The 15,416-nt window shown below is 45.7% G+C and overlaps 1 protein-coding gene across 1 annotated transcript in view; it reads left to right on the top strand.

Annotated features, from left to right (window-relative positions):
* Nucleotides 1-247, top strand: part of LOC144499986 (kelch-like protein 1) — a 247,975-nt gene extending 247,728 nt beyond the window's left edge. Inside the window, exon 13 of the mRNA XM_078222723.1 lies at nucleotides 191-247. Coding sequence (XP_078078849.1) covers nucleotides 191-247 — 57 coding nt within the window. The remainder of the gene's footprint in view (nucleotides 1-190) is intronic.
* Nucleotides 248-15,416: the final 15,169 nt, after the last annotated feature.

The raw sequence follows: 15,416 nt of genomic DNA, 5'->3' as shown, positions 1-15,416 counted from the left end.
TCAATTTGGACAAGGTACACTTAATTGGACGCATATCAAGCCACTATATACAAACAGTTTGCAGTCACGCAGCAATCTTAAAGAGAAGGAACAGTGCACAACAAAGAAATTTTAGAGAGAATATTAGGTATGAACTATATTTCCAGTTTCCTCAAAGTGAATGTACTGACTTTGGTTTCTCCGCCAACAGGCAGCCTCCCTGAACATCGGAAGAGCCGGGGCCTGTGTTGTCGTTGTCAAAATGTGAAGCCTGCAGTCATTGCGTGAAGCTCTCCCTTCTATTGCTTTGGACTGATAACCTTACATACTTTTTCCTCACTGATTCTAGTTAGCAATCATTGGAGACTATACGCAGGCATCAACCGCACACCTGTTTCCTACGAAGAAATGTCCGTGATTGATCAACATGGCAACTGAAACAAGCCAGGCGAACTTAAAAAGAATCCAAAACATTCAATGGTCGACCTCAATCCTCCTCGACAACTTAGCAATCAGCACAAAACCAAACCAAGAAGAAATTCAAGACAAGTCCTTTTTTTAAGGGGAAAAAATATCCTGACCCCATTGACATATTGAAATTGAGACTTTAGGATTGCTACGCTGCCCAATGCATCCAAGCACTTAACGAGTAAACTGCCAAGTCAGTATTTGAATTTAATGGATTTGTTCACCGCAGTGAAGATAAAATGTTTGGAATTTGGACACGGAATGGCCTCCACCACTAAGGAAAAATGTTATTTGTATGAAGAATTGTCCAGTATACATTCCAAATGAGGCTTCTGTAACCAAACATCGAAAGCACACATGTCATTTTCCACTGCGTCTCTCTGTGATAACTGTGTATAGATATGTTGAATCAGCAACTTTAGACAAGAAAGACTGAGTTTGAATTTTTGGTACTAATATGCCATGTCATATTCCCTCGAGAGTTGCCATTACGCCCACACTTAAAGTATAAGCAAGGTGTATAATATTAAACAATCAACTTATTGGAACCTCATGATGGTGGGATATTTCTTCTTATTTCACTCTTCCTTCATCTTCTTTACAGAACCTTTAGAAAAGCCCTCTTGAAGTGGTCATTATGTTTAATTTCCTACGCCTGACCTCTTTGGTAAAATTGAGATAACTTTGGAAATCTTCTTATTCATTGTTATTCTTAAATCACTCACATTGATGAAGGCACCTAGGCGAGTTAATTGCTTTGCACAGTGAATTAATTTTGAGGCCCTGTGAGTATGATATGGTCAAAAGCAGTATTACCAGTATTGGATACCACTACTCACCCTATAAGTCAGAGGTCATGGGTTCAAGTCCCACTCCGAAGACTTGAGCACAAAATCGAGATGAGTAAAGTACTGAGGGATTGATACACTGCTGGAGGTGTTGTCCTTCAGATGTTGTATTGACACCCCAAGGATAAAGTAAAGTAAAGAATAAAGTTTATTTATAAGTCACAAGTAGGCTTACATTAACATTGCAGTGAACTTACTGTGAAAATCCCTGAGTCGCTACTCTCCAGTGCCTGGTCGGGTACACTGAGGAAGAATTTATCATGGCCGATGCACCTAACCAACGCATCTTTTGGATGGTGGGAGGAAACCGGAGCACTCAGAGGAAACCCACGCAGACACGGGGAGAACGTACAGACTCCGCACAGATAGTGACCCAAGCTGGGAATTTGAAACCTGGGTACCTGGCATTGTGAGGCAGCAGTGCTAACCACTGTGACACCATGCTGCCCACCCATTCATAAGTTCATAAGGTATAGAAGCAGAGTTAGGCCATTCAGCTCATCGAGTCCGCTCCGCTATTCGATCATGACTGATACGCTCCTCATCCCCATTTTCCTGCCTTCTCCCCATAACCCTTCAACCCATTACCAATTAAAAATCTGTCTAACTCCTCCTTAAATTTACTCACTGTCTCAGCATCTTTGGGGTAGCAAATTCTACAGGTTCACAACCCTTTGGGAGAAGTGGTTTCTCCTCAACTCTATTTTAAATTTGCTACCCCTTATCCTAAGACTATGACCTCTTGTCCTAGAATGCCCCACCAGAGAAAGCATCTGCTCCATGTTCACCACCCAGTTGGTGAAAAATAACTAAATTATCATTCATGGACCGGGCAGATCATATGCATTCAGCCTTATCATTCAGGTAATACACTCCACTACACATGTGACTCATCATCGTGAAATTTCCCACTGCGATTTCTATGATAATGATTTTGGACTGTTGGCTGAATCTTCAGGACTACAGCTCCGCACCTCTCAGATATTGTTCCTGGGGTTCCTCTGGCCAGATTAGTCATTTTTGCATGCCTTGGAATTGTTTAAGTTCCAAATGGATCATAAGAGATCATAGAACTGTGCCCTGGCGTTATCATTTCACCCAATATAAATAGTTAACTTTTGCTATTTTTTTCTCATTTGTTTTGTCTGAGCTGTAGATATTTACTTAAACATATTTATTTAAATTAATTTGTGAAATTTCTGTCCAGTGACAGACAAAATTAATAAGCAGAGAGTTAGTCATTTAGTGATTTCTAGATAATTTCAAAATCCTGATTCCAATGTTATTTCCCTTCCTTCTACCCTGAAGGCGTTGATTCCCTTGCTAGATTACAATCCTGGATGAGCCAACAACTCCCCAATACACCTCTCAAGTAGTTCCTCTTGATGTGTGAGCCTAAATTAAGTAGGGAATGCCGTCAGGCTATTTAGCAACGGAAGGCATCACACACAGCCTGATTCTGTTCCTTACGGACATCCATAAATGCCCAGTTTCTGGCAGGATTCCCTGGCTAGTGATCAGTGCTGGAAATTCTTTTCCATCTCTTAACTTGTTGCTCTTCAGGGAACCTCAAAATCATTGAACAAGATACCATGCAGCCCATCCTGCCCTGTGCTGTTTCTTTGAAGGAGCTATCCATTTAGCTCAGTGTTATCCACTGTTCTTTAATTACACTGCTATTTAGTATTTATCAAATTCCTTTTTGAAAGTTACGATTAAATTTTCTTCCAGGACCTTTTTTGGTCAATAAATCATAACTTGCTGCTTTAAAAAAATGTGGAGATGCCGGCGTTGGACTGGGTAAACAAGTAAGAAGTCTCACAACACCAGGTTAAAGTCCAACTGGTTTATTTGGTAGTGGCTTTTGCGACCAAATAAACCTGTTGGACTTGAACCTGGTGTTGTGAGACTTCTTACTTAAAAAAATGACCCTTTTATCAATCATCTTAAATCTTCATCCTGTTTACTGACCCTCCAGCCACTGGCAAACAATCTTTCCTTCGTTACTCTTTGAAATTTTTTGTATGTGTTTGCTGCAAGCAGGCACCGTTTCCAAGAAAACTTAAATTTCTATTTTCTGTCATGGGGTGTTGGCATCCCTGGACAGGCCAGTGTGTATTGTCCATCTTTAATTGTCCCTGAACTGCACAGCTTGCCAGACCATTTCAGAGGGCTGTTCAGAGTGAACTGCATTGCTGTGAATTTGGAGTCACCTGTAGGCCAGACCGAGTCAGGACTTCCTCCCAGATGGGTTTGCCCAACAATTGATGAGAGTTATCATGCTCACCATTACTGAGACTATGGCCGGAATTCTCTGGCCGTTCACGTCGGCGGGATTCTCCGGTCTTGCTAGCGGCACACCCCCACCCATGGGTTTCCCACCATCATGGGGTGATGTCAATGGGAATTCCAATTGACAGCAGCGGGACCAGATAATCCCGTCACGAGCAAACAATGCGCCACCTCCCGCCGGCGGGAAACACCCGGCTGGGAGGCCAGAGAATCTTGCCCTATCATTCCAGAATTGTTAACAGCAATAGATGGGATTTGAATCCTTGTCCCCAGAACATTAGCCTGGGCCTCTGGATCACAAGTCCGGTGACATTACCATCACACCACCATCTCCCCTGAGTCTATCAGGAAGGGCCATCCTGGCTGTTTTATTTGGTCTCATCTCCAGTGAGTGGTTTCTGTTATTGATTTTAAACCCATCCACTCAAACTGAGAGTAGCTAATCCACCATGGGTAAGGAGTGAACCTAGCATGTGTTTATGACTGTATGGATTGCCCTATGCACTTGCCTTCTGGAACATCAATGAGGCTTATAATTACTATTCCTACACTTCAGATTTACTTCACTTCTGTGCCTGTTTGCCTGTTTTATGCTTTGATAAACACAACAAGTGGGCCTTTGGCAGCATCATATATTAAACTTTGTACTTACAGTTTGACTCCCTTATTGTCCATGTTTTTTGTTTAAGCCAATAATGTGAAGCTGTGATTATTATATAAAATCACCCGTGCACTGCCACTGCATGAGCTCACTCCTACACTGTTTCTGCTGCATTGAGTTCTGATATGTGTGTATATATAAATTTCAAGAAAAAAATATAATTGTACAGATACGTTGCAAAGAAAAAGGGTCAACGTTACTGTGTTGGAAGACCAAAAAAAAATGCACATTAAGCCGTTAAGTGTCAAGCTTGACTAATGGAATGACATGTACAGATGTTGTAAAATGTTGCACTAAATCAAGATAAGAAACATGCAAGCGCGTCGCTGCACAAGTTTTATACAATGCTCTGTACCAGCCTTTCTGTGTGCCTGGCAAAAGCTTGGAAATGTTTCAGCGTTGTCGTATATGAGAATTAGTATGAGCAATCTGTGAAATATGGCATGAACTATACAAGTAAACTGGCTTGTTTCACTCCTTTCACCACCCGACTGTTGTCACTTTATGCTTGTTTTCAAGTTTCACCATATTTTGTGTTTGTTTTGACCGGTAAAATCCATGCATTAAATAAATAAAATGCATAAACGGCATGGGCGGCATGGTGGCACAGTGGTTAGCACTGCTGCCTCACAGCTCCAGGAATCCAAGTTCAATTCCAGCCTCGGGTCACTGTCTGTGAGGAGTTTTCCCTGTGTCTACATGGGTTTCCTCCGGGTGCTCCGGTTTCCTCCCGTAGTCCAAAGATGTGTAGGTTCGGTGCATTGGCCATGCTAAATTGACCCTAGTGTCAGGGGTATTAGCAGGGTAAAATGAGGTTTACGGGAATAGGGCCTGGGTGGGAATGTGGTCAGTACAGACTCGATGGGCCGAATGGTCTCCTTCTGTACTGTAGGGATTCTATGATTCCAGGAGTTTCTGCATGAGGTCTGGCTGAATATCAGCTAAATCTGTGGGGGAATTGAACAAATGTTGAAGATGGAAGGGATTATGGCACTGTGGCACGGTGGGCAGCACTGCTGCCTCACAGCGCCAGAGACCCGCATTCGAATCCAGCCTTGGATGACTGTCTGTGTGGAGTTTGGGGCTGGGATTTTATAGCTTCGCTCGTCCTGAAACTGTAAAATCCCGCCCGAGGTCAACGGACCTTTCCAGTCTGCCCCTCGCCTGCTCCAATTCCTGTGGCAAGGAGGGAGGTGAAATTCTGGCCTACATGTTCTCCTCGACTCTACGTGGGTTTCCTTCAGGTTCTCCGGTTTCCTCCCACAGTCCAAAGAAGTGCGGGTTAGGTTGATTGGCAGTGCTAAATTGCCCTTGGGTGTCCATAGATGTGTATGGTAAGTGGATTGGCCAAAGTAAATGTACGGGTTTATGGCGATAGGGCAGAGGGAAGGGCCTGGGTGGGATGCTCTTTCAGGGAGTGGGTGCAGACTCGATGGGCCAGATGGTCTCTTCCTACACTGTAGGGATTGTATGATTCTATTTAACTGCAAGTGAGCTGCTCCCGTATCTATGTTATACTGGAGAATCCGCGGTATTTTACACTGGTTCCAAAGTCCATTCACTGAAGCAGTCCCGGCCAAGCAAACCCTCATTCCTGGGGGAGGGAGGGGGGGGGGGCGGTTCACCACATTATGTTCAGATTCACAGGTGTCTGTGGTCACATGATTGCAATCTTAATCACCTGGCCAAAAGCAAAATGCTGCAGGTGCTGGAAATCTGAAATTAAAAACAGAAAATGGTGGAGATACTCAGCGGGGCAAATTTTCCCGTTCCACTTGCCATGGGAATCGGAGCGAGCGAGGGGGCAGAGCACGGAAAGGTCCGTTGACCTCAGGCAGGATTTTCCAGTTTTGGGGCAAACAAGGCTGGAAAATCCCGCCCAACAGCTCTGGGAAAATTGGTGGAGAGAGAAACAAGGGGCGGAATTCTCCAGTCGTTCATGTCAGTGGTATTCTCTGGTCCTACCGGCGGCACACCTCCTGTCGTGGGTTTCCCCGTGGTGTGGAGTGGCTTCAATGGGAATTCCCATTGTCAGTAGCAGGACCAGAGGATCCTACTACTAGCAAAAGGCACGTCGCGTCCCATTTCTGAGAAAACCGCTGAGGGGAGGCTAGCGAATTTGGCCCAGAGTTAATTGCCGGAATTCTACCAGTACATTCGCCCCGGGGTGGGTGAGGCTCGCAGAATGGCATTCTCCGTTGGCCTCGGGCGGGATCTTACGAGCCTTGGGCATGCAAGGCGGTAGAATTCTGGCAAACGTTTCAAGATGTCATCTTTCATCAGAAGTGGATAAAGTTAGAAAAACAATCAGGTTTAAAGTGGGTCACATGGTAGAAGATATTAAAAGACTAATGGGGAAAGTCTGTGATATAATGGAAGGCATGGCACATAAGATAATGAAAACAGTTGGTGGGACAGAGCCTATTCTAATGAAAGGTCTTTACCCTGAAATGTTAACTCACTTTCTCTCTTCACCTGCTGAGTATTTCCAACATTTTCAGTTTTGATTTCAGATTTCTAGCATCTATATTATTTTTCCATTAGGCCACATAGGTGTTTAGTTTTGTTCTTTTAATGATCCAGGAGAATGTTAAATAAGAGACAGACTGGAATTCTAATCTCTACACTATTATAATTGTTTATTGAAAAATGAGTAAATAATACCCAAGAAATACAAGCAACGAGTCTCACGGCCTTTTGCCCATTGGGGATCCCAGTAACGATGGGATAAATCACATGGGATCAGGGATGAACTAGCCAGATGGATTCAGAACTGGCTTGGCCATAGAAGACAGAGGGTGGCGTTGGAAGAGTGTTTTTCTGAATAGGGGTCTATAATTAGTGGTGTTCCGCAGGGATCAATGCCGGGACCTCTGTTGTTTGTAATATATATAAATGACTTGGAAGAAAACGTAGGTGGTCTGATTAGCAAGTTTGCGGATGATACTAAGATTGCTGGAATTGCAGATAATGATGAAGATTGCCAGAGAATACAGCAGGATATGGATAGGCTGGAAAATTGGTTGGAGAAATGGCAGATGGAATTTAATCTGGACAAATCCGAGGTGATGCATTTTGGTAGATCCAATTCAAGTGGGAGCTTTAAAACAAAAGGCAGAACCACTAGCAGCATAGACACACAGAGAGATCTGGGAGTACAGGTCCACAGATCCTTAAAAGTGGCAGCACAGGTGGGAAAAGTGGCGAAGAAAGCATATGACATGCTTGCCTTCATCGGATGGGGCATCGAGTATAAAAGTTGGCAAATTATGTTACAGTTATATAAAACGTTGGTTAGGCCACATTTGGAATACTGTGTCCAATTCTGGTCATCACACTACCAGGAGGATGCAGAGGCTTTGGCGGGAGTACAGAAAATTTTTTATCTGGATGTTGCCTGGTATGGAGGGTATTCGCTATGAGGGGAGATTGAATAAACTGGGATTGTTCTCCCTGGAAAGAGAGAGGCTGAGGGTAGATGTTTATAAAATTATAAGGTGAACAGTTGGAAGTTTTTTTTTCCCAGAGCAGAAATGACAATTACAAGGGGGCACAAGTTGAGGGTAAGGGGGGAAAGGCTCAGAAAAGATGCGCGGAGGAAATTTTCTACATAGGGGTTGGTGGAGGCCTGGAATGCACTGCCAAGTGAGGTGGTTGAGGCAGACACGTTGGCAACACTTAAAACTTATCTGGGTTGACACATGAACAGACAGGGAGTGGAGGGATACAGGTGGTTGGTCTAGATAGGACAACATGATTGGCACAGGCTTGGTGGGCCGAAGGGCCTGTTCCCGTACTGTACTGTCCTTTGTTTTTTGCTCTTTGATTAATTGGAGATGGAGTCCTGAGATAACAAACCGAAAAGTCGGGAGCGCCCATCCTCAAGCTGTCTTCTTTTGGACGTATTACACAAGACCCATAAACAGAATTCAATTCAAACAGCGCGAACTGCAGGGTGTGTGCTGCCCTGTTGCAGTAATCAGTTAGTAAAAGACAGTAATGATCGGCAGACAACTTAAGCCAATTAAACAATAAGGCTGAAAGAATTAAGAGCAGTCAATTGATCTGCCCTGCTTAAAAAGTTGAAAAATGGCTCACTTCCTGACAATCCTACTCGTCATGCTGGAGGATATTGTTCTCATCATCAATCAATGATGCTGAGTTGCTTAATGAGGCTTAATCAAGACTACTGCACCGAAACTGACTGCTCGGCTCAATTCTTCACTGCTGCTGCTTATCCTCTACATGAGCCTCAGGCCACTCCTCATCATGTTTTAAGTTTATTTATCCGTGTCACAAGTAGGCTTACATTAACACTGCAGTGAAGTGACTGTGAAAACCCCCTAGTCACCACACTCCGGTGCCTGTTTGGGTATACTGAAGTAGAATTTAGCATGGCCAATCCACCTAACCAGCACGCCTTTCGGACTGTAGGGGGAAACCAGAGCACCCGGAGGAAACCCACGCAGACACGGAGAGAATGTGCAGACAGTGACCCAAGCCGGGAATCGAACCCGGGTCCCTGACGCTGTGGGACAGCAGTGCTAGCCACTGTGCCGCCGTGCCACCCCAGTCTTCAACCTAATTCATGGGAGAGTTTGTGGCCGGGATTCTCCTCGTGCTCGAGCAGTGCTGTGGGAGACAACAGCGGAGGGGGTGGGGGCAGGGGGGTGGGGGCTGGGCAGAGGCAGGGGCAGGGGCAGGGGGGCGGCGTCGGGGGGCGGGGGGGTGGAGGTGGGTGGTTCTCGCAAGGTTTGCAACCGGCGTCCAGCCAATCACAAGTCTCCCGGGGGATTGATTTAAGCGCCATCAGCTCCCCAGCAGAAACCAGCGCAGAGCTGATTATCATATTGAAATTTGAATTTCAATGTGATGAGCGAGCCTGGGCCACTATTCTTCAGGCCCGTTAGCATCTCCCCCGCCCGCCGGGAGTGGTTCCATCCAGTGGCGCTTTTTACTGCTCCCCACTAATGGCTAACAGATGCCCTGACCCTATTGGAGGGAACAGAGGTCATTGAGCTTCCCCAAGGAAGGTCAAGGATAAGGGGTTGATTGCCCAAGGGGCAAACCGGTACTGCCCACTGGGCACCTTGGCACTGCCATCTGGCAAGGGGGCATGACCAGAGGGCGGTGGGATCTGTTGGGGGATCAATCAGTGGCTGGGCAGGGGGCCTACTGACGCTCTGAAATGGGGATCAGTGGAGGAGGGAGGAGGCGATCAGGGGATAGGGGCTGGTCATCGTGTGGTGGGGGGCAGGTCTGTCTGTTGTCGGGGGCGGGGAGCGGGATAGCAGGGAGGTCGGGGAAGAGGGGTTAGGGAAATCAGGGTTGACTGAAGGGGGGACCTGAGATTGGCATGGGGAGGTCCAGTAAACCAGTGATCAATGGGGAAGGGAGAGGGCTGAAAGACCAGTGATGGGTGGGTCATGGGGCTGGCCAACAACAAGGAGGCCAGAAATGGGGGGGCCACTGTGCATGCGCCGAACCCCGCTCTGACAGGTTGGCACATGTGCAGTGGCCTGCTCAGCACTATGCTGCCGACCTCTCGGGTGGGAATGGACCCCGCCCACTGCTTACCAGAATGAATCAGGCTGTGGCACTCTGCAATGCAAAGAATGTCGGAGACTCGCTCTAGTAAGGACACCCAAAATACTCCCGTTTCCCACCTGTATGCTCACATTTATCACCCCTTGGGTCACTGTCTGTGTGGAGTTTGCACATTCTTCCCGTGTCTGCATGGGTTTCCTCAGGGTTTTCCCATTTCCTCCCACAGTCCTGAGATGTGCGGGTTAGGTGGATTGGCCATGCTAAATTAACCCTTCGTGTCAGGGAGACTAGCTAGGGTAAATACGTGGTGTTATGGGGGTAGGCCTGGATGGGATTGTTGTCCATGCAGGTTCGATGGATCGAATGGCTTCTTTCTGCATTGTAGAGATTCATTGTAAAGATTCGATATGTCGTCAGAAGCAGACAGATTTAACCTAAAATCTCAGGAATTAAGGTTACCACTTTTATATTCCATCCACTATTTCAAAGCATTAGATTGTTCGCATTCACCCCAAAATTTCCACATTCCTGCTCAACTGCCCAAAGTGCAATCGACGCCTGTGTGTGTGCAAACAGGGACATTGATCCCATCTCAAACAGTTTGAACAGAATCAGTCCAGGTTCCAGATTATGTGGCCACTCCCCTCCTTGGAAAAGACATGGACGCAACTCTGTTAAAGTCTTTTCTTTTTAATTTTTAAGCAAAAGCTTTCCGATACAGCATCACACTGAGCTACAAGAAGACCAATGGTAGTTACAATGCTGGATGAGCAGTCCTTTCCGAACCCCAAGCAATGAGCAGTTCATTAGGCATGCCTGGCCATTCAGAAGGACATTCAGAAGGTCGTTAGTGCTGCTGCCTCACAGTGCCAGGGACCCAGGTTCGATTTCTGGCTTGGGTCACTGTCTGTGTGGAGTTAGCATGTTCTCCCCGTGTCTGTGTGGGTTTCCTCTGGGTGCTCCGGTTTCCTCCCACAGTCCGAAAGACGTGCTGGTTAGATGCATTGACCATGCTAAATTCTCCCTCAGTGTACCCTATTAGGCGCCGGAGTGTGGTGATCTGGTAGATTTTCACAGCAGCTTCATTGCAGTGTTAATGTGAACCTACTTGTGACTAATAAATAAACGTTAAGACATTATGTTGTGATTTGTTGCTGTTTATGGATGTGTAAGATCAGTCAATCAGCCGTATGCATGTACAGAATAAACACAGCACTGAAGTAGGCCATTCATTCCATCATAACTGTGCTGGCTCTCTGAATGAGTAATGCAACCAAGTGTCATTCCCCCACCTTCTCTCCGTATTCCTGCACATTCTTCCTCCAGAATCCAATGATTTCACTTATGAGCTGGATGCAAGGACATGGTTGTCCATTCAATCCACAATCTCCAGGAGAGCAGCAGAACATGCCTTCCAGGAACTGATGACCACAGCCAATGTTGTGTACACCGCTGGCATGGCCTGGGAGCACACGGTAAGATGGTACACCAATGGGAAGTTGCCATGCTGAGACTACTCAATAGTGCCAGTTGTCAGATGGGTGAGCCAGGCATGCCTGCATAAATTGTTATCTGTAAGTCAGTACCGCACTCATTCCTGCCTCCTACCAAACTCCCACACAACCTTTCTGTTAGTTTGCTGTTTAACATAGGTCTCCGTACATCAGCAGGGCAAATATTTAAATGAAAACAGGGGCACAGTGGTTAGCATTGCTGCCTCACAGCGCCAGGGACCTGGGTTCGATTCCCGGCTTGGGTGACTGTCTGTGCGGAGTCTGCACATTCTCCCCGTGTCTGCGCGGGTTTCCTCTGGGTGCTCCGGTTTCCTCCCACTCCAAAAGATGTGCTGGTTAGGTGCATTGGCCAAGCTAAATTCTCCCTCAATGTACCCGAACAGACGCCGGAGTGTGGTGACTGGGGGATTTTCACAGTAACTTCATTGCAGTGTTAATTCAATCCTACTTGTGACACTAATAAATAAACGTAAAAACCTTGCACAAGAGTGATAATTTTTATTTATATTGTTGTAAATTTTCTGGTGGCTCTGCACACCGGGGGAACCGTCGCAGACAGGATGGACAAGTTGACTCTGACCATTGAAAATTCCGTTGACCCTCCCATTGAATCTACTCCACACTGCGGATGTCCAAAATAGTTTCATATCCAATCAATTACTTTTGAAGTGTAACGATTGCTAATTAGGCAAAGACATTCATAAATATGCACACCAGCAAGCATGGCAGAAATGACGAATTCCTGTTTTTACATCTCATGCCAATGAGTATAAAAGCAGGGAGATCTTGCTGCAATTGTACAAGGTACTGGTGAGGCCGCAACTGGAGTACTGTGTGCAATTTTGGTCCTCTTATTTGCGGAAGGATATATTGGCCTTGGAGGAAGTACAGAGAAGGTTCACTAGGTTGATACCGGAGATGAGGGGGTTAGCTTATGAGGAGAGATTGAGTAGATTGGGCCTGTACTCGTTGGAGTTTAGAAGGCTGAGGGGAGATCTTATAGAGACGTATAAGATAATGAAGGGGCTAGACAGGGTACAGGCAGAGAGATTCTTTCCACTTAGAAAGGAAACAAGAACTAGAGGACACAGCCTCAAAATAAGGGGGAGTCAGTTTAGAACAGAGTTGAGGAGGAACTTCTTCTCTCAGAGGCTAGTGAATCTCTGGAATTCTCTGAAGCAGTGGAGGCTACCTCGTTAAATATGTTTAAGTCGCAGGTAGATAGATTTCTGATCAATAAGGGAATTAAGGGTTATGGGGAGCGGGCGGGTAAGTGGAACTAAACCACTATCAGATCAGCCATGATCTTATTGAATGGCGGGGTAGACTCGAGGGGCTAGATGGCCTACTCCTGCTCCTATTTCTTATGTTCTTATGTTTGTGGTGGACCTCAGTTGTGCCTTTGTCCTATATGGACCACCGTTGTGTGTGTTTGTCATACCTGGACACATCCCCTTCCAGTTTGGTTCCTCCCCTCGGCACCTAGTATAAAGGTGGCTGTCTCCTCCCCCTTGTTCAGTCCAGGTTGGTTATTTGTTGGGATCTGCTCCTGATTCTGTTGTGAATAAAAGCCTACACTTATATTGGCATATCGGTAGTCTTTCGCCTTATTGATAGCGCATCAATGTTATTATTCCTAAGTGAGTCACAAAGGATGATGAGTTTAAGAGCCAGTTGAGACAGACTTACACTGGCATTAATGTTCCAAGTTGCCATTCCTTATTTCCCAATCTTGTGGGTGGATGGGGGTTGGTGTAGCCGAACCCCATTAAAACAAATACAGACTGTGCGATTTGTTCATTTACTTGCATGACTGCCAGCTACATATGAATCTGCATGACGTTTATCTAATTTCGGGATTCCTGGCATCTGTTCTCAAGGATATTTATGGAGCTAAGCTTCATTGTAAACTTGAGAAGAGTTGATTCGAAGCTGAATTGAGTCAGCTGGAATCAGCTAGAATCATTGACACGTTAGTTTGGATTAGCAAACTCCTACAGTTAGAAAAGATTGTGTGAGGAATAATAAACACATAAAAATGGTAATTACAAAATTGTAGTTCAGTACATAGAATGCAAGCATAATCAGTTCTTTTGTTCATTTGAATGGTTAATGTGTCTATCATAAACAATTGTCTTACTGCTTTTATGTGCTTAACTTCTGTTGAATACATTTTCTTGATAATTGAATATATTAAAATGAGACCTGACATTAAAGTTAAAGTTTATTTATTTATTCGTCATAAGTAAGGATTACATTCACACTGCAATGAAGTTACTGTGAAATTCCTCTACAATCCAGCGCATGTTCAGGTCAATGCACCTAACCAGCATGTCTGTCAGACTGTGGGAGGAAACCAGAGCACCCGGAGGAAACCCACGCAGACACGGGGAAAACGTGCAAACTCCACACAGACAGTTACCCAAGCCGGGAATCGAACCCGGGTCCCTGGCGCTATGAGGCAGCAGTGCTAACCACTGTGCCACCCCGTTGTGAAGATTTTGCAAAATAATGGCCGGAATTTTACCGGCACGCCCGCCCTGATTCCAGGGGCGGGCAAGGCTCGGAGAACGGCATTCTCTGTTGGCTTCAAGCGGGATCGTACGAACCTCGGGCGGGCGTGCTGCTAAAATTCCGGCCAATGTCTGAAATCTTATGGTCGGTCACGCCAGCAGGATTTTCCCATCCCGCTGCAATGAACGGAGATTTGACTTGTTGCCAAATTCTCGACCTCACTGCAATGGGACCGTGGCGTGAATGGCTGGTAAGATTGTGCCCAAAGGTTTTGCGGAAGGGAAGGATAGATTTGTTCTGTGGGATTTCTGACTCTGCAATCTCCGCGCGCGAGATCGGCGGAGTGGGTTCAAAAATTCCATGAGTTTTGAAAAGCATGGATCACTCTGGTGTGAACGTGCTTCCCGATTTTCATTGGCCTTCACTGATGACATAATTAGGTCCATGGCCATACAGGAGAGATCCTGATTTTAATACATTTGAATAAATTTCAAGGTAATTAAGTAGTCTCCTCGCCAAATTATCCCCACTCACTGAATATTTATACCTCACAGATGTGACGTCACATTGGCGAAGTTCTGGACAGGTTTGTAAAAACGTAAACCTCCTGGGGGGGGTTGCGAGGGTAAATATAGCCCCCGGGGGGAAGAGGGGCGTGGCCAGGCAGTGCCTTGGCAAGAACAGAAAATGCTGGAAAATCTCAGCAGGTCTGACAGTATCCTTGGGGAGAGAATAGAGCCAACATTTCGAGTCTCGATGACCCTCCTCTCATTCTTTTGTTTGTTCAACATGTTCTGCTTAAATCTTGACGACTGCTTCAATTACTGTTGGTTTTCCAGACAATAAGTGAGTAATATTTGACAAATTAGAATCTACGTGAAAGTGTAGCACCATGTAACCAGTCCAACTTGTGGAAGTGGATTTCTTAAAAGCGGCTTCCCACTAATTACTTTTTGGTTGGAAGGTTGGTTTTTGTTTATCTGTGTTTGTAATGGCGCATTATTGTCAGTTGTTGTTTAATTTTTCTTTATTTTTTCCTTGCCAGGATTTTAAGGATTAACTAATTAATCAAGTAAGGCATGCAAAAGGAAATTCTTCACTCAGGAACTCACTTCCACATGCTATGGTTATGAGGAATAACGCCAATGCTTCCAAGGGAATAGCTAAGTAAGAACATGAGAGAGGAAGGATTAGAAAAATTTCATAGAATCCCTACAGTGCAGAAGGAAGCCATTTGGCCCATCGAGTTTGCACCAACTTTCCGACAATCATCCCACCCAGGCCCTATCCGCGTAGCCCCACGTATCTGTCCTGCTGATCCCCCTAATCTTTACGTTTTGGGACACTAACGGACAGCATGTAACTCCACGGATTTATCCTGCTAATCCCCCTGACATGAAGGGGCAATTTAGCATGGCCAATCCACCTAACCTGCACATCTTTTCCGACTGTGGGAGGAAACAGGAGCACCTGAAGGAAATCCACGCAGACACGGGGAGAATGTGCAAACTCCACACAGTGACCCGAGGCCGGAACTGAACCTGAGTGCCTGGTGCTCTGAGGCAACAGCGCTGACCACTGTGCCACTGTACT

Source organism: Mustelus asterias, chromosome 10 (assembly GCF_964213995.1).
Source record: "Mustelus asterias chromosome 10, sMusAst1.hap1.1, whole genome shotgun sequence".
NCBI classification, from domain to species: Eukaryota; Metazoa; Chordata; class Chondrichthyes; order Carcharhiniformes; family Triakidae; genus Mustelus; species Mustelus asterias.
The sequence above is the reverse complement of the archived record's forward strand: the minus strand, read 5'-3'. Positions and strand labels throughout refer to the sequence as shown.